This window comes from Hyperolius riggenbachi, chromosome 6, assembly GCF_040937935.1.
Source record: "Hyperolius riggenbachi isolate aHypRig1 chromosome 6, aHypRig1.pri, whole genome shotgun sequence".
Lineage (NCBI taxonomy): Eukaryota > Metazoa > Chordata > Amphibia > Anura > Hyperoliidae > Hyperolius > Hyperolius riggenbachi.
The window spans coordinates 181,007,363-181,026,856 of NC_090651.1; the positions used below are offsets into that span (position 1 = coordinate 181,007,363).

Consider the following 19,494-nt stretch of genomic DNA (forward strand, 5'->3'; position numbering starts at 1 on the left):
TCCACTTCCAACACACTCCAAGAAAGAACAATTCCATTTTGGCTTTGAACTCTAGCAAGTTTCAAGTGAGGTTTCTGAGGTGGAGAAGTCGATGTTGCTTCAGGAGGAAGGCGCTGTGGTTGAGGAGCCTCTGGAAGTGGTGCTGGATGGATTGGTTTTGCAGTTTCCTAAGAAAAAAAAACAAAGAAAAAGAAACAATCCCCAAAAAATTATTAAAGTTTTTCTGGCATTCAATAGAATGTAAAATCACAGGCTACTGATGCAAAAAATACCCATAGACTTGAACATTAAAAGACTTTTCAGGGGTATCTAAAAGGTAAACTATACAGTATACAGTTAATACTTTTATTAAAAGGGACCCTGAGCTGTATTTAAAAATCGGAATTTGGACTTACCTGGGGCTTCCTCCAGCCCTCGTAACCCGCGGGGTCCTCCGGAATCCTCCCCTTTCTTCTCCAGGTACCGCTGGCAGCTCCGGTACTCGTTGACTTCAGGTGAAGTCGCACATGCGCGCACCCGTTGCGTCATCACGCTGGTCGCCGTAAGCCTTATGCACATGAGCAGTTCAGTCTTTGGAGATGACACAACAGGGACACATGTCACCCAAAGTCACCGATTACCGGAGCCACCAGCGGTACCAGGAGAAAGAAGAGGAGGATGCCAGATGACATAATGTGCTACGGGGGTCTGGAGGAAGCCCCAGTCCAAATTCGATTTTAAGTACCTTTAACCCTTTAAATGCATCTACAATAGTTCTAAGTGAGCAAGCGAGATAACCCCTTGATGCATCACTGCTGAATATGCAAATCCTCTCTGTATGCGCCTAAAAGCCAGACAGACATCCAGAAGTATATAGCGAGTCTACAGCTTATACATTTTACAGAGCCACAAAAATCCAAGACGTATACAAATGTTTGAGTTTTCTGCTCCTCATCAGTGCATGGCACAGATTGATGGGATAGGGCTTGGACCAGTACTACAGAATACCCAATGGTAACCCATTTAATTTGCTAACCGGTTGATGAGAAGCTTTACAAAACTCTTGAACAAAGCTGCAAGCGAAAAAACAGGGTACCAGTTAGATCACTATTTGGACTTAAACTTGGATACTGTAGCTACTCATTCTAGTAATTCTAACATTTTTATTTAACACTACAAAACAATAAAGGTGCATACACACCCTTGACCTATGCACTGAATACATCCACGCATGCTTTGCTATATCAGCTGCTCTATGCATGAACTGTAATATGATGGAGTTTTTGCTACCAATCTTGCTCATACAATGAAGGGCATCTTTTGAGCACTTGAAGTGAGGGCCAATCTGTTCCACATGGACTGATACCTTGAGTTTGCTGAATACGCCTTATTAGCGGTGTTCAAGTTACTATTTGCAACTGCTATCAAGAGTATCCATTCCATTATACCAGTTTCTCACTACAGCTGCTATAACCGGAGGTGATGTGATGCTTGCATTATAGCCTTGGCTGAGAAATTGAAGCTACACCACATGTGGTTTTCACATTGTTTGGCTCCATAGACCTGTGCTATTTTTTGGATCCTGTATTATCCTGCATGTGTGAGGATATATATATATATATATATATATATATATATATATATATATATATATATATATACATACATACATATATTTTTTTTTTTTATGTTAGGCTGTGCAGCCTCAGTTTAGATCAATGTGCACATGAGAATACACTAGATAGTCATTGGGCAGTTATTGTGAGGGATAGTTGGGTCCTGGGGTAGGGGTGGTGGGTTGTGGGGGCAATCTGCTGTAATGTGTTTTTATGTACAGAAACAGATTTTTGCAAGTGTCAAAGTTTTGTATTTTTATAATTAACACATTTGTATTCAATCAGGAAATACCTTTCCTATAGTCTATCTCAAATGTTTTTCCTCTAAATTGCTAGAGGAGGGGGTGTCCGGCATGACCACAAATTAATCACACTTATGTGTGCCCCAGGAGATTAATACCTACGTAACGTTGGTTAAGTGGATCCTTAAGATCTGGGGAAACACAAGGTGTGCTATAGGCAGCTGGGGGTTGTGAGATGCTTCGGTGGGACAATCTCCTGGCGCGGGTGGAGAGGGAGTGCACGCAGACGCAGGGGACAAGAGACGAACAACAATTAATGGTGGTTTTAGAAAGCTAACTAGACTGTATGAGAGCAAATCCAAACTTTGGTGGAATTTAAAATACAATAAGATTTATTTGGATGATCAGTTCACTCCACTTTGGCTACGGTTTCAGATTTTTCCTAAATCGTAGGAATCTGAGTCAGGATTTTAAGAAACGGTGGGAAAAAAAATTCAAATGTTGTGCTAAAATTTGTCTAACCCTGATGAATGAGCTTGACACTGAGGATTTAAAAACTCTAGAAGAGGAAATCCCAAAAGTCACTGAATCCATCAATGGCTTTTGTGACGATCCATTATATAAAATATGCAGTGAGGAGCTAGATAAATATATTACCCAGTTTAACAAAAAACTGGTGATACATAGAGATCAGAAAGTCCTACTGGATAGGACAGCATATAAAATTGGTTCCGCTTATAGGTGGAGCAATCCAAAAATAATACTCCCTAATAAACCGAAACCCCCTAAGAATAATCCCCCCACAACAGCCGTCGGCTGCGGAGGAATCTGATTTGTCCACAGGTGGGAGTGTAGCGATCTCTGTTAGTTCCGCATCGGGTAACAACAATTCTAGCTAATATAATCTTAGACAAACACAGATTAAACACGGTCCAACGAAGTCTGGTAATACGAAAGCTAATGAAAAAGAACCCATTCAACGAGAATCAGGCTCATGTCAGGAAGATTCCGATGGCACTTCGCCCTCCTCATCATCGGCCTCGGCTTTTTTTGCCATTAGGTTACAGACAATATTTAGGGGTGACAAACAGCAATATGACAATACAGGAATACAAGAAAACCAGATCACACAGCACAGTAAGAGTACAAGGTAATGCTTAGTCACTGGATGGGAGCATGGAGATTAGGCAAGTTAGGTTCACTCAAATGCATAGCATGGGTGCACAGTAATAGAGGTGCATGATCAGGTAGGACACAAAAGGAGTGAGGACCCTGCCCAAAGGCTTACAATCTAGAGGGAGAGGTAGGGACACGAGAGGTAGGGGACCAGAGTTCGGCTGTGGGTTTAGAGCAATTGTGAGGGGTGGTAGGCAAGAGTGAAAAGGTGAGTTTTGAGGGCCTTCTTGAAGGTGTTGAAGGAGGGGGCTGCCCTAATGGGTGGAGGTAGGGAGTTCCATAGTGTCGGAGCGGCTCTTGAGAAGTCTTGGAGGCGTGCATGGGACTGGGTGATGCGGGGGACGGTCAGGCGAAGTTCATTGGAGGAGCGGAGTGAGCGGCTTGGTGTGTATCTCTGAGTAAGATCAGAAATGTAGGTTGGACAGGTTTTGTGGATGGATTTGTAGGTCAGACACAATATCTTGAATCTGATTCTGGACTGGATAGAAAGCCAGTGGAGGGATTCACGGAGGGGAGCCGCCCTGGTGGAGCGATGGGAGGAGTGGATAATTCTGGCAGCCGCATTCATGATGGACTGCAGTGGGGCTATTCGGGTCTTAGGGAGTCCAGACAGAAGGGCATTGCAGTAGTCGAGCCGGGAAATTATGAGGGCATGGATAAAGAGTTTGGTGGTGGCAGGGGTCAGGAAAGGGCGAATCTTACAGATGTTACGAAGGTGGAAGTTGCAGGACTTTGTGAGGTTTTGGATGTGGGGAGTGAAGCAGAGTGCGGAGTCCAGGGTGACACCCAGACAGCGGGCTTGAGAGGTAGGGTGAATAGTAGTGTGGTTAACAGTGACCTGCACATCTGGGAGGTCCAGGGATGACCGGGGTGGGAAGATCATAAATTCCGTTTTGTCTAGATTTAGTTTTAGGAACCTAGCGGACATCCAGGAGGAGATGGCAGATAGGCAGGAGGAGACCTTGTCCATGGTAGTGGTGGATATGTCAGGGGTGTGGAGATAGATTTGGGTGTCATCTGCATACAGATGATAGTTAAAACCCATGGAGGAGATAACCTTGCCAATGGAGGATGTGTATAGGGAGAACAGTAGGGGGCCAAGGACCGAGCCTTGGGGGACTCCCACTGAGAGGTGGTTGGGGGTGGACGAGGACTCATTGAAGGAGGTCGTGAAGGAGCGGTTGGAGAGGTAGGATGAAAGCCAGGTCAGGGCGAGATCGTGAATGCCCATGGATTGGAGGGACTGGAGGAGTAGGGGATGATCTACTGTATCAAAAGCTTCTGAAAGGTCAAGGAGGAGGAGAATGGTGTATTTACCTTCAGCTTTAGCTAAGGCAAGGTCATTGACCACTTTGGTGAGAGCCGTTTCGGTTGAGTGGGCAGGCCGAAATCCAGATTGCAGTGGGTCTAGTAGTGAGTTGGCATTGAGGTACTGGGTCAGGCGTTTGTGAACCAGACGCTCAAGGAGTTTTGAGGCGAAGGGGAGGAGGGAGATCGGGCGGTAGTTGGAGGGTAGCGAGGGGTCGAGGGAGGGTTTCTTGAGCAGAGTCAGTACAGTGGCCTGCTTGAAGTCTGAGGGGAAGGTGCCTGTGGATAGGGAGAGGTTAAACATGGTAGTGAGGACTGGGGCCAGATCTGTGAAGTGAGGCTGAAGTAGATCAGAAGGGATAGGGTCAAGGGGGGAGGTAGTGGTATGGGAAGTCTGCAGTAGGTGGTTGACCTCCTCAGTGGTAGTAGGAGTGAAGGAGGTGAGGGGAGGATAGGGTGGAGAAGGAGTAGGTTGTGAGCAGGTGGGAGGTGAAGATTGAAGATTGGATATTTCCTGACGGATGGAGACTATTTTGTTGGTGAAGTGGGTGGCTAAATCTGTGGCAGAGAGGGAGGAAACAGAAGGTGGGGGGGGTGGGTTTAAGCAGGGAGTTGAAGGTGCTAAAAAGACGCCGGGGATTGGAAGCTTGTGCTCCGATGAGCTTGGTAAAGTATTCCTGCTTCGCATGAGCAAGGGCAGTGTGGAACTGCTGCAGGTTAGTCTTGTACTGTAGGAAATCCTGGTTTAGTCGAGTTTTCCGCCATTTTCGTTCAGTGGCGCGTGTTTCCCTCTGGAGGTTGCGAGTATGGGTAGTGCGCCAGGGCTGGGGGTTAGGGGGTCGGTTGCGGCGGAATATTGGTGGAGCAGCTTTCTCTAGGGCTGATGAGAGAATTTGGTGATACTGAGCTGCAGCAAGATTAGGACAGGTTAGGGTGGGGAGAGTGGAGGATAGGCCATGGAGGGAGTCAGCAAGGACGCCAGGGTTGAGCTTGCGTAGGTCTCGCTGCCATCGACCAGGTGGGTGGGCGGGTAGTTTGGAGGTGCCTTCCGTGAGGAGGTTGAAGGCGAGAAGGTAATGGTCTGAGGGTGGAAATGGTACGATGTCGAGGTCTGCAATGGTGGTGGATTTAGTGAATATAAGGTCGAGAGTGTGACGTGCAGTGTGAGTGGGGGCGTTGGTGTGTTGTACTAGGCCATGTGAGTTGGCTATGGTGAGTAGCCGGGTCGCAACAGAGTTCTTGGGTTCATTGATGGGTATATTGAAATCCCTGAGGATGATGGTGGGGAGGTCAGAGGAGAGGATGTGTGGGAGCCAGGAGGCAAGGTTGTCGAGAAATTGTCGTGTGGAGCCCGGAGGGCGGTATAAGACTGCAACAATGGCTGGGAGGGGATTGTAGAGGCGGATAGTGTGGGCCTCAAATGATGTGAATTGTAGGGAGGAAGGTGGAGTGAGGACACGGAATGTGCAGGATGGGGAGAGGAGCAGACCCACCCCTCCCCCGGTCCTGTTGTCTGGTCTGGGGGTGTGACTGAGGTGAAGCCCCCCGTATGAGAGGGCAGCCTCTGCGGCAGAGTCAGAGGGGGTGAGCCATGTCTCAGTGAGTGCGAGGATGGTGAGGGATTTGGAGAGGAAGAGGTTGTGGACCTCTAAGTTTATTGCGGACGGATCTGGCATTCCAGAGACCGCAGGGTAGGGGGAGCATGTGCTTGTGAGTGGGATGGATGGAAATGAGGTTGGGGCGAGGATGGGTGTTGAAGTTGTTTGTGGACAGAGAGCTGTGAAGCGGGTCAGCAGGGGATGCTTGTCTGGCAGCAGGCTGTGGCCCAGGGTTAGGCGATATATCACCAGCAGCAAGTAAAAGTAGGAGGGAGAGAGTAAGCAAATGTGAATGGGATTTAAATGTTTGTGAGGTTTTTGAGCTGCTGGAGGGAGAGAGAGATTTCAGGAGAGCTAACAGTTCATGAGAAGCTGAGTAAGGTGAGCAAAGCAGAGCAGATGAAATGAATATGGAGTGAGGTACACTGGGAGGATGCATATTGCAATGCAACTTGTAGATGTTTGCAGACAGGCAGAACATAAGAAAAAGTGCAGTAAACATGGTAAGTGTCAATGATTATCAGCAGGAAATTTCCAACTCCTAAACAGTTTATATGAGTATGCAGTTAGTGCAAGCAAACCTGTGTACATAAAGAGTCTACTTGGTAGTGCAACATATGTCCAGCAGTGGCATTTTGAGCAACAGCATTGGAAGCAGTTGTGGATGCAGAGTAGTAGTTTCCAGCAGAGTCCTTTGGCTGTTGAATCCTGTTTGAATTCCTGGGTGAATTCTTGGTAAATTCTTGGTAAGTTGTTGCAAAGCACTTAGGAATTAAATGGCACCAAATGACCTAGGCCACAAGTGACCTTCTTGCAGCGTTTAAATAGGTATGATAGCTGCCATGGCTGAAATGGAAGTGATTCCCAATTAGAAATTGAGAAAACAGTTCATAAGATTTCCTTCTGTAGTCTCGAGAAGCCGTGGTCAGATGAAGATGTTGCTGCCCTCCAAACTGAGTTGCAAGATGCCACTACAGATCATCCATCCGCTGATCAGGTGGGGACATATGCACCATACTTTGCTCTGCGTTTGGATGAAGTGGGTTTGCGTAATATGTCTAAAAAGTTTCCACCATTCTCTTTATACCCAAATCTGAGGTCTTTTATTGAGGTGGTGGAAAGGGACATATAGTTGAAGGGTTGTAGGTCTGATTCAGATGTTGAGGAGCGCGACATACTTGCTGATCTGATTGCTAACAAAAAATGGGTTATCAAACTATCGGATAAGGGAGGAAACGTAGTGCTTATGAAGGTGGAGTTATATAGGGATATGTGCTTAGAAATTTTGAATCAACGGAATTGCTATGTGAGGGTCTCTCCATCCAGAGCCACATGGTGCCAAAAGGTGCTATTCAATATCATCGATGACTCTCTGTCTCGCACCGTAATTGATTTTGACACTCACTTTTTTGAAGGTTTTGAATCCTATTCTTCCGACGTTTTATGCGCTACCTAAGGTTCATAAAAATTTAAGTAAACCCCCGGGTCGCCCAATAGTTTTGGGTCGGGGCTCTTTGACTGAATGTGCCAGCATCTACGCCGATAGACATTTTCAACCACATGTACAATCGTTACCATCATATGTGTGTGATTCATTTCACCTTTTGAAGGCTTTGGAGAGTTTACAACTTCCCCCTGGTACTTTATTAGTGGCTCTGGATGTGGAGGCCCTTTAACTCCAGCATACCACACAGTTTGGGAGTAGAAGTGGTAAGTATTTTTTTTAGTGAATTGGGAATTCAACATACGGCTCACAACATGTTTCTGCTAACTCTATTGGATTTCATTTTGACTAACAATATCTTTCTCTTTGAGTGTACCCACTACTTCCAGGTGCATGGGCATGACGTGTGCTCCGTCTTATGCCAACCTGTACCTGGGGGCGTGGGAAAGAGAACTGTTCGCTGATGATGGTCTCGATATACCTGTGCCACGCTCTGGCCTGGCACAGGTACATCGATGACATCCTCCTCTTCTGGACAGGTAGTACTGACCTTTTGTCAAATTTTCTAAAGATCATCAATAGTAATACTTTAAATCTCAAATTTACCATGCAAGTGAGTTCTTTAGGGGTTCCATTTTTGGATTTATTGATCTCGATCTCCGATGGGGGCCTCATCTCGACGCGTCTATATAGGAAGGATACAGCTACTAACTCCCTATTAAGGGCAGAGAGCTTCCATCCAAGTTCTACAATTAAAGGTATTCCCACTGGGCCATATTTGCGCGTTCAGATGATGGGACGTTTTGTCAGGATGCGGCCCATCTGAGATCTAGATTTCAACAGAGGTTATAATGACAAGATCCTTGTCAAGGCGTACAAAAGAGTTGATGCAAGTGCTTGGACTGCCCTTCTTGCTGGAAGTAGGCACCTAGCCGGGAAGGGAAAACAAACCTCTAGATCTTGTACTAAATTCTCAGCACAACATTGTGAAATCTCTAGGATTATAGAAAAGCATTGGCATATTCTCACTAATGACACCAAATTAAGCACTATAGTGACAGAGGCCCCCTTTTTTTCGTTTCGTAGGGCTCCCACCTTACATGATCTTTTGTTTAACCATCTTAGCGGTATGGACTAGCTCAGCTCGTCCATCACCGCCGATGGCTGCCGCTCAGGCCCTGCTGGGCCGATTTTGTTGAAATAAAAAGCAGCACGCGCAGCCGGCACTTTGCCAGCCGCGTGTGCTGCCTGATCGCCGCCGCTCTGCGGCGATCCGCCGCTAGCAGCGGTGAAAGAGAGTCCCCCCAGCCGCCTGAGCCCTCCGCAGCCGGAACAAATAGTTCCGGCCAGCGCTAAGGGCTGGATCGGAGGCGGCTGACGTCAGGACGTCGGCTGACGTCCATGACGTCACTCCGCCCGTCGCCATGGCGACGCAGTAAGCAAAACACGGAAGGCCGCTCATTGCGGCCTTCCGTGTTACTTCTGGCCGCCGGAGGCGATCAGAAGAATGCCTCCGGAGCGCCCTCTAGTGGGCTTTCATGCAGCCAACTTTCAGATGGCTGCATGAAATAGTTTTTTTTTTATTTAAAAAAAAACCTCCCGCAGCCGCCCTGGCGATCTTAATAGAACGCCAGGGTGGTTAATAGCCATTTTGTGGACTTCCAGGCCACCACCAAACAGTGTAAAGCCACTGGCACCTACACTTGTGACGGCTGTTCTGTATGCTGCTATATTCAAGTGGGTAATTCAGTTTGACTACCGGATGGGAGAGATTAGTCTTTTTCACATTATGTTAATTGTGGTACAACTCTTGTGGTCTATCTACTATTATGTTTTATGTGGGAAAGACTAAAAATGAGTTTCGTACAAGAATTTTGCAACACATTACTAGTATTAAAAGCTCTAATACGACCAATCTCACCCCAGTAGCCAAACATTTAAAAACTGTCCATGGTGGCACATTTCATTTTTTGCGTTTTGCTGGCCTGGATAAGATCCACAACTTATTAAGAGGTGGTAATATGGATCGCTTACTTCTACAGAGGGAAGCCTGATGGATATTTGATTTAGATGCAACGAAGTATCCAGGTTTGAATGAAAATACAAGTTATTCTGCCACTTTAGTTTGTGTCTTCTTTGCGTCAATATATCTTGTTTATATCTTGTTACTGTTTTTGTGACTGTGCTCCTCTTGGCTACGCGCTGGCGATTGAGGTTCTCCGCTGGGGCATCTCGTATACTCTACATGGCCACCATGATTAAACTATAATTTATAGCGAATTGCATTATATTGATGCTAATGCTAGGCATTTGCCTCACTGGATCCATATACCTATCGGGGGGATTTTCTACACACACTTGATTATCTACGGAGGCTTATCTACGGAGGCGGTTGTTAGCGTTCGCCTCAGCTGACTTTAGTCTAGTGCGTGTATGAGCCTTTACTTAAAGTGGTAATCGAGCCAATAAAGAGAAAGGCTTTGGTTAGCAGATGCTAGAATTTGTTTGGTAGACCACATATGCAGATTCAGGAGCAATAGAGTATAAAACATGGTAATATCTTACGTAGCGCTTAGATTTTTTTTTTTCAATAACTTATTGAATTTTAATGAAAAGCAACATTAACAATAGAAAAGAGACAGTTTAGTATACTCCTTGTGATCAATGTACAAAGCATACCATATTTTTCAGAATATAAGACATTTCAGAATATAAGACGCACCTAGGTTTAAAGGGCAAAAACCAGGGGAAAAAAAATTCTAAACCTGGAGCGTCTTGTAGATGTTCTCCAATCATTGTTCTCCTGTGTCCACCATGTGACCAGTGTCCTCCTTTGCTCCTTTCTATGTGTCCTCCTTTGCCCCTGTGTTCTCCTTTACGCCGTCTGTCTCCTATTCCCCTAGTGTCGTCCGTCCTCTGGTCCCCCGTGTCCTCTTCTACTCCCGTGTGATCCTCTCCTGTGTTGTCATCAGGTCCCCCTTCGGTTTCTTCCCTTCTAGTCTCCTCCGTTCCTCTGATCTCCGGTGCTGTTCCTCTAGTGCCAGCTTCTGCGGATCGTGTCATCAGCAGAAACCGTCACAAGGGGGTGCCATTCAGGAAAGAAGAGGTCTGCGCTCGCTGCTGGAATCGCTGGATTAGGTGAGCCGCACTGCCGCTAATTGTTTTTACACACGGGGAGTGGAGGACCACACAATCGTGGCGGGTCGGCAACCGTATCAGCAGGCGATAGTAAGTTGAGGACTCCCTGTCTTTACCATGTAAGGAGCAAGGACTTTTTCTCTCCATTTTTTGGGGAGAAAGTGTGTCCTACATTCCGAAAAATACGGTATATTCTATGTAGGGGACGTTTGTCAAACACAAAAGACAGTAAGTTTTGTATAGGACAGAACAGTATATCCAGATACATAAAGAATGAGAAAAATTATACAACCTTTCCAAAAGTTTAGTAAAGCAGAACCGTAATCAGACACTTGTAAAATTTACCCTTGAATGTAGCCTGAGCATAGACCTGAGCAGAGACTGTCTACAAGCTAATTTTAATCTCCTGCTAGGACGGCAAGGTACCGTACTTTTCGCCGTATAAGACGCACTTTTTCTCCCCAAAAAACGGAGAGAAAAAGTCAGACCCCCTTCCGATCACCTCCCTAGTGCATTGATTGCATCTATTCTCCCCTCTAATCACCCCCTGAGACACCCTGTGAAGATCAGTTTCGATTTTTTTTTTAATCAAAACTCAATGACCACAGCTTTCTACTTCACAAGTACTCCCTTTTGCTAGGTAGGTGCTCTTTTTCCTGGGTAGTCTCAGAGGAATACCCCCTAAATTTAGCAGTCCACCATGGCAAAAAAGGGGTATTCCGCTGAAGAGGCCGCTGATATTCTGGCTCAGTGGGGTGAGTGCGATTGGGAAGCCTCATCCGACGAATCATCAGGTTCAGAATACGAACCAGTGAACAGCAGTGGCTCTCTGACCGATAGCAATGACGAGGTTGAGGTCCCGGCTAGAGCCAGGCGTACCACACCCCAAGTCACTGGACCGCAGGATCAGACTCAAGGGCAGCAGAGTGGCGCTATCGCTGAACCGAGTTTTCTTGGTGAGGCATGCACCAGCAGCGTGGCATCTCCTGGACCTAGCACCAGTACTACCGTAGACCCTGGTGAAGTGGCGAGCACCAGCATGGTAGTAGAAATTGGTTCGGTGGCATGTGCGTTAAGACCCGAGTCGCAGCCACCAGCAAAACGGACCCGTACTACCCATAGCCTCCCAGAGGTGCTGGCAAATCCCAATTAGCAATTCGGCCCCTCAGACCACCTGTCATCAAAATTTGCAGATGCTTATATCCCTGAACAGAACATCTCCCCTGATGACGCAAGACTGCGAAACCAGTCGGGAAGGTAACAGGCAGCACCATTGTCTATTGATTTTCGATTGACCATTACATGCGCGCTAATCTTCTGGGGTTCCCTGTTTATGGGCCCTGTATGTGAGTTATCGTTTTTATGTCTACTGCCTTTTAAAGAAATTTTATCTAAATAAATGGGTTACGCTTAGATATTGCCGTTTTTGTTTTCCTATATAAATTCCTGAAACTTTACCTCCATACGGATGTCCACTGGTTTTTCACGACGTCTGATGTTCCCTGGACGTTATCTGTGACATGAGCCATTTCACAACCTTATAATGTGGGTTGTTGGGAGCTGGTAAGCCTTTTCTAGTTTTGATGTTTGGCGGATACCTACCTCTGAGCATTTGATATTTTGTGGTGAAGAATTTACCATTCCCTACATACAATGACTTTCTAAAACCTGCGCTGACCTTTGATGTATGCCTGACTTCTGAACTTTTGGACATTGTTCTTCTCAGCGGCGGTTCCATTGTCCCTTGGCGCCGATATATTTGCTACTATAATAAACCGTTAAAGCTGCAGTGGTCTGAATGGAAAAAAAGTGTCTGGTCTTTGGGGTTTTAAGACTGCAGTCCTTAAGTGGTTAAGATATTCCACAGTTTTATTTTATGTTTAAATCTACTTTTTAAGTTTTAACTTTTGTTTTTTCTCAATGACACATTCTTTGAAGTATGCCAGAGCTAAAATCTATGAACTATTGACCCTTTTTATCTCTTTTCTGCTCGCAGAAGCCATTTTCTGCTAGAAAAGTGTTTTATAGTTGGAATTTCTTATCAGCAAGGGTCACACTGTAGTCACTTCCTGTCAGAGTCGGGACTGAGTCAGCCACTTACATACCCGATATTTAACTCTTTCAGGCAGAGAAAGAAAAAAAAGGAACACGGCATAGTTATTTGTGTGCTAGGCACTGTACATACCCATGTCTATCATGTCACACGTCACTTCGGGTATCCTATGAATAATCATATGGTCCTCTGTGACACCAGGCAAGCCATGAGGCCACAGATACATGATTTTCAGCTGAGGCAATGCTGTAGATGATCGGCCATGCTCCCATTACAGCCTACAGGTACTATATAGTATCTGTGATCAGTACTGATCACTTACAGTCAGATCTATATCAGTACGTTAGGGTCACCTTAGTGTAGGCTCAACTAAAAACGCAGTGTTTGCCCGATCAGGCCTGTTCGTTCGGCCGCACTTGCGTTCAAGCCCGCCCCACTGCAGTGACAGAATTTTTTTTCTGATCACTGCAAAAACACAAAACAAGAGCTGCGGCTCTCTAAAGATCAGTTTTGATTTTTTTTTTTTTTTTAATCAAAACTGAGCGATTGCAGCCTTTACTTCACAAACACGCCTTTTTGCTAGGTAGGTGTGCGCTCTTTCCTGAGTATTCTCAGAGGAATACCCCCTAAATTTATCAGTCCACCATGGCAAGAAAGGGGTATTCCGCTGTGACGGATAACGATGATGACGAGGTTGGGGTCTCTGTCAGCGCCAGGCGTACCGGACCCCATATCATTGGACCGAAGGTGGCGCAGGATCAATCTCAAGGGCAACAGAGTGGTGCTAGCGCTGATCTAGGATTTCATGGTAAGGCATACACTAGCAGGGCAGTTGAAACTGGTTCGGGGGCATGTGCAGTAAGACCCCGGTCCCAGCCTCCAGAAACATGGGACCGTAGTACCCCTAGACTCCCAGAGGTGCTGGCATTGGATACCCTGATTGGAAGTCCCCCGATTCCGCCACACCTGTAGTGCCCCCTTTTACTGCCCAGTCTGGAGTCCAGGTGGAGACAGGTCATCTAGGATCGGCCCTAGACGCTTTTCATCTGTTCTTCACCGAGGATCGCTACAACTTAGACATGGCACAGACCATTACGCCACACAATACATCACCGCCAATCCAAGAAGCTACTATGCCCAGCCTTTCCAGTGTAAACAAGTCCACGTTTCTGAATTTAAATTTTTGTTGGGGCCTTCTCCTCAACATGGGTCTAACTTAAAAATGTATTGCAGTCTTATTGATCTATGCACCCAATATATAACATGCCCCCATGTACTCTGCTGCCTTGTCCAGGGCACGTTTTGAGAACATCCTGCGCTTCCTGCACTTCAATGACAACACAACCTATCATCCCAGAGGCCACCTTGCTTATGAATGCTCCACAAAATGTGTCACCTCATAGAAATTTGCAGATGCTTACACCCCCGAACAGAACATCTGCATAGATGAGTCCTTCATACATTTTACCGGGCGCCTTGGCATCAAGCAGTACATGGTGACATGGAAGCACAAGAGGGCCGTTCACCATTCGCGCAGACATGACAGTTCAAATTGAACGAGCAACTGAGGTCGTTGAAAAACCCCTTGCTGTCCAAGACTATAACCTTAACATGGGAGGGGTGGACTTCAACTACCAGATGTTGGCTCCCTATTTGGTTTCCCGCAGAACCAGACGCTGGTATAAGAAAGTGTCTGATTCAATTGGCAATTCACAATAGCTTTGTTCTCTACAGTAAGGCTGGGAAAACAGGATCCTTCCTTCAATTTCAGGAAGAGATTGTTTCGTATCTCCTGTATCCAGGAAAAGCCGTGCCCCAACCCCCTGATGTAGTTAGCCGGCTACATGAAAGACACTACGCCTATGTCTTTCCGAGTACCCCATCTCACCGTTCCCCAAGAAAACGTTGTGTCTGCAGCAGAGCTGGAATAAGGTGTGACACCACTGTTTATTGTCCCACCTGTCCTGACCATCCTGCCCTATGCATTGGGGAGGTTTTAGAGAAGTACCACTCGCAGGTACACTATTAGAGTAGGTAACGCGAGACACAGTAGTAAGCACAACAAACGTCTTTCAGGGCCCTTTCCCACTGGAACAATGCTTTGCGGCAAATTGCCTGCCGAAAGTCCCACTTTGCGGTATGCTTTGCCGGAAGTGCTTGATTTAACACTAGTGCATACCTACGTTACTACACGACTCCTGCCACAATTTGCGTTGGCCCGGATGGCGACGCGGTATTCTCTGGAGGTTCTTTTTTTGGCAATGCGGTGCAGCAGGCGTGACCCACCGGATACACCAATAAAGTGTGAAACCAGACATCAGGTTTCGAGAGACCCTAATCCACAGGGCTGCCAGAACACTCTCCTTTTACTTAATGTTAATGAATTTATTGCATTGCTGTTTTTTTTTTTCCATCCATTATCCTGCCAGGTGGAACGACCAACCAAGCAACCAGCTGCAGCACTGATGGTGCATCCTGACAGAAGCATTTGCGGGTCTGTCAGATTACACACAAGTCGGTGCATGCAACGCTGCAGGACGAGATTTCTCCTCCGCAGAAAGTACGTTTGCCGAGGCATATGAGATGAGGGGCGGTGTTGGAGTTCCTATGTTTTGGCAAGCACTTTGTATCAAAATTGGCAATGTTTTTTCATCCACATCGATCGATGTGAATGGAGAAATCAGGTTTGCCAGGGCATACGAGCTATGTGGGTTTGGACATTTGGGCGGCGCTTCTATGTCCTGGCAGACACCTTGCCCCTCTTTTTTTTAATTTTTTTTTTACATTTTTGGCAGATATTTTTTCATCCACATTGATCAATGCGAATGAACAAATCTTTGCCGTTCATTTTTCCTTTTAGACCAGTCTGAATGGAAAAAAAGTGCATTACCTGTATGCACAATATGAGTATAGCAGAAACTCCTAATACTGGCCAGACATGTAATGATTGTGGAGACCCTAAAATGCCTGGACAGACCCCACAAATGACCCCATTTTGTAAAGAAGACACCCCAAGGTATTTGCTGAGGGGCATGGTAAGTTCATAGATTTTATTTTTTGTTACAAGTTAGCAGAAATTGATTTTTTTTTCTCACAAAGTGTAAAAAAAAAATAAATCTATGAACTCACTATGCCCCTAATAGAACACCATGGGGTGTCTTCTTTGCAAAATGGGGTCATTTGTGGGGTGTTTACTGTCCTGGAATTTATTTTTTTTGGGGGGTGGGGCTAAATTGTGAGAACCCCTGTAAAGCCTAAAGGTGCTCATTGGACTTTGGGCCTCTTTGCAAAAAAGTGTCACACGTGGTATCACCGTACTCAAGAGAAGTAGTATATTGTGGTTTGGGGTGTCTTTTCATACATACCCATCAGTGTTCTCCACAGAATTTTTTTCCAGCTGGGTGGCATGAAAAAGTAGCCGGGTTGTGGAAGTAAGGTCGCGTTAAGTGGAAGGTGAACGCTGAATGCCGCTACTAGGTAGGGAGGGGCAAGGAGCACCATGCTGGGTGCTACTCAGTGGGGAGGGGAGTAGATGGATCAAGCTGGGTGCTTTGAATTAGGAAGTGGGTAAGCAGGATCACGCTGGATGCTTAGGGGTGGAGGAATCATGCTGGGAGCTGCTGATGGGGGGGGGGGGGGGGGTGTGTGTTTACACTGGATGCGCTCATCTTGAGTGGTGCGGTTATATGTGGTATCGCCATACTCAGGAGTAGTAGTATAATGTGTTTTGGGGTGTCTTTCCACACATACCCATGGGTGAGTGAAATATCTCTAAATTACAACTTTGTGTAAAAAGTCAAAAAAATTGTCATTTACAGAGATATTGCTCCCACCCAGCATGGATATATGTGAAAAGACACCCCAAAACACATACTACTGAGTACGGCGATACCACGTGTGACATTTGTTTTTACAGCCTAGCTGTGCAAAGGGACCCAAAGTCCAATGAGTACCTTTAGGATTTCACAGTTCATTTTTACTCATTTGGTTTCCAGACTATTCCTCACGGTTTAATGCCCCGAAAATGCCAGGGCAGTATAGGAACCCCACAAGTGACCCCATTTTGGAAAGAAGACACCCCAAGGTATTTTTTGTCACAAGTTAGTGGAAATGGATTTTTTTTCCTTTTCCAAAATGGGGTCACTTGTGGGGCTCCTATACTGCCTTAGTATTTTAGGGGCCCTAAACCGTGAGGAGTAGTCTGGAAACTAAATGAGTAAAAATGACCTGTGAAATCCTAAAGGTACTCGGACTTTGGGACCCTTTGCACAGCTAGGCTGCAAAAAGTGTCACATGTGGTATCGCCGTATTTAGGAGAAGTAGTATAATGCGTTTTGGGGTGTATTTTTTACGCATACCCATGCTGGGTGGGAGAAATCTCTGTAAATGGACAATTTAGTGTAAAATAATAAATCGAAAAAGTTGTCCTTTCCAGAGCCATTTCTCCCACCCAGCATGGGAAGTGTTCTCTGCAGAGCCTATTAGCCCAACTAGTCTCAGCTCCCGCCCAGCCGTGATCACAAATTACAGTCTGCGGCAGATTTGCTTCCTCCACACTCACTGCAGTGCGCAGCGACTGTCAATGGAGCCGGCCGGACGCTGTCACTCACACTATCTCTGCCCTCCCTTCAGCTCTTGCCTACCAGCGATATAGAGGGGCGGGGAGAGCCTGGTAACTGAAGTTACAGGCACCGCTGGAACTTCAAAGGAGCTGGAGATAGTGAATCCCCGATCTGCATGACTAGTGCAGAGGACGGGGCTCTCCTCCAGTCTTCCGATCCCACAGTAGACTTCCCAGTATGTGCTCCAGCCTTGCAGGTCAGAAGTCAGATAGGGAGAAGTGTGGAGCAGCGTTCATGCGGGTAGAGCAAGAACAGCATTGCAGGGCTGATGGTTTTCAGTTACCACTGATGACCCCCAGCAACGGAATCCCTGGTAAGGTGATGGCTGACAGTTTCGGTTTGTGTGCTGTGCCTGGTGCAGCGTCACCTCTATGGCATGCCCCACTTTGGAAACAGTTTGCTAGGAGTAGAGGAGACAGACCTCTTTAAAGCTTCAATTGCTATCCTCCCCCCACTACTTGGTTATGTAAAGGGGCCCATACACCTAACGATTTTCCCGCCAACGCTGACAGAACGATCGATTTCCGTCGATTCCCGTCGAGCTGTCCGTGCGGAAGATTTTGTTCGGACGCCGGCGGGTCGGGAGTGTGTGGCTAGCGGCGTTTGAATGCCCGATGCAATACAGCGGCAATACATTACCTGCTCCGCCGGCGCGTGTCCCCGCTGTCTTCTTCTCCGCTGGGCTCAGAGTCCGGCAGACCTCACTTCTTCCTGTCCCGGCAGGAAGTTTCAACAGTAGAGCGTCCTCTACGGTTTAAACTTCCCCGGACAGGAAGTGAAGCCTGCCGGACTCGGAGCCCAACGGAGAAGAAGACAGCAGAGACCAGGGGACTCGCGCCGGCTGGAGCAGGTAATGTATGTAAGGCGGGCGGCGGCAGCTTCACAGATTGTGAATCGATTTCATGCTGAAATTGATTCACAATCTGTTTGCAGTAAAGGCAGCCATATGATCCCTCTCAGATTCAATCAGATCTATCTGTTGGTCAATCTGATGGCAAATCGACCAGTGTATGGCCACCTTTACACTGATATACGCCAGTCTGCAGACCTCCTCCTGCAGTGTGCTGAGCAAGTTACACAAGCTGAGAGTGCTGCATTCTTACTTCTATGCAATGTCTTAAAGAGGAACTGTAACGACAAAACGTCCCCTGGGGGGTACTCACCTCGGGTGGGGGAAGCCTCCGGATCCTAATGAGGCTTCCCACGCCGTCCTCCATCCGTCAGGGGTCTCGCTGCAGCCCTCCGTGCAGCGGTGACGTCAATATTTACCTTCCCGGCTCCTGCGCAGGCGCTCTGACGGCTGTCGGCTCCGAAGTAGGCGGAAATACCCGATCGCCGTCGGGTCTGCTCTACTGCGCAGGCGCAAGTTTCCGGCGCCTGCGCAGTAGAGTGGACCCGACGGAGATCGGGTATTTCCGTCTATTTCCGTGCCGAAAGCAGCCACATCGCCCCCGCTGGAGCCAGCAAAGGTAAATATTGAAGCTAGTCGGGTCTGTCGCCGGCTGTTCGGAGGGCTGCAGCGAGACCCCCGTGGGACAGAGGACGGCGTGGGAAGCCTCATTAGGATCCGGAGGCTTCCCCCACCCGAGGTGAGTACCCCCCAGGGGATGTTTTTGTTGTTACAGAGTCTCTCCCCTCCCTCTTTCGGTTTTCCACTCTCATACATTTTTTTTTCTTCTGTCTTTAGTCTCTCTCTCTCTCTCTCCCTGTCTCACATTTCCTCTTTTTCCCCTCTGTGGTGCATGCTGCTTAGGCACATAGACAAACAGCAAGCATGTGTACATCAGGTTTACCACCACGTCAGCTAAAACTATTGTGAGACTTTTTTTGGATGACATAACAGAAATGTTTGTGGGCATGTGTAGCTTTGGGCCTAAACTAATTACCCTGTCTGGTCTTAATCCATCTTTGGCAACACTTATCTGAATGCCCACCCCAACAGCACCACTCAAGATGAGCTCATCCAGTGTAACCCCCCCCCCTCTCCCATCAGCAGCTCCCAGCATGATTCCTCCACCCCTAAGCATCCAGCGTGATCTTCCTTACCCACTTCCTAATTCAAAGCACCCAGCTTGATCCATCTACTTTCCTCCCCACTGAGTAGCATCCACCATGGTGCTCCTTGCCCCTCCCTACCTAGTAGTGGCATTCAGCGTTCACCTTCCACTTAACGTGACCTTACTTCCACAACTCTGCTACTTTTTCATGCCACCCAGCTGGAAAAAAATTCTGGGGAGAACACTGATGGGTATGTGTGAAAAGACACCCCAAACCACAATATACTACTTCTCGAGTACGCGATACCACGTAACACTTTT

General features: G+C 47.0%; 1 protein-coding gene across 1 annotated transcript in view; it reads right to left on the bottom strand.

Annotated features, from left to right (window-relative positions):
• Nucleotides 1-6: 6 nt before the first annotated feature.
• The window catches only part of LOC137522614 (activating transcription factor 7-interacting protein 1-like), a 196,296-nt gene continuing 176,808 nt past the window's right edge, over nt 7-19,494 (bottom strand). Inside the window, exon 6 of the mRNA XM_068242692.1 lies at nt 7-167. Within this exon, the coding sequence (XP_068098793.1) occupies nt 62-167 (106 nt within the window). The 3' untranslated portion in view covers nt 7-61. The remainder of the gene's footprint in view (nt 168-19,494) is intronic.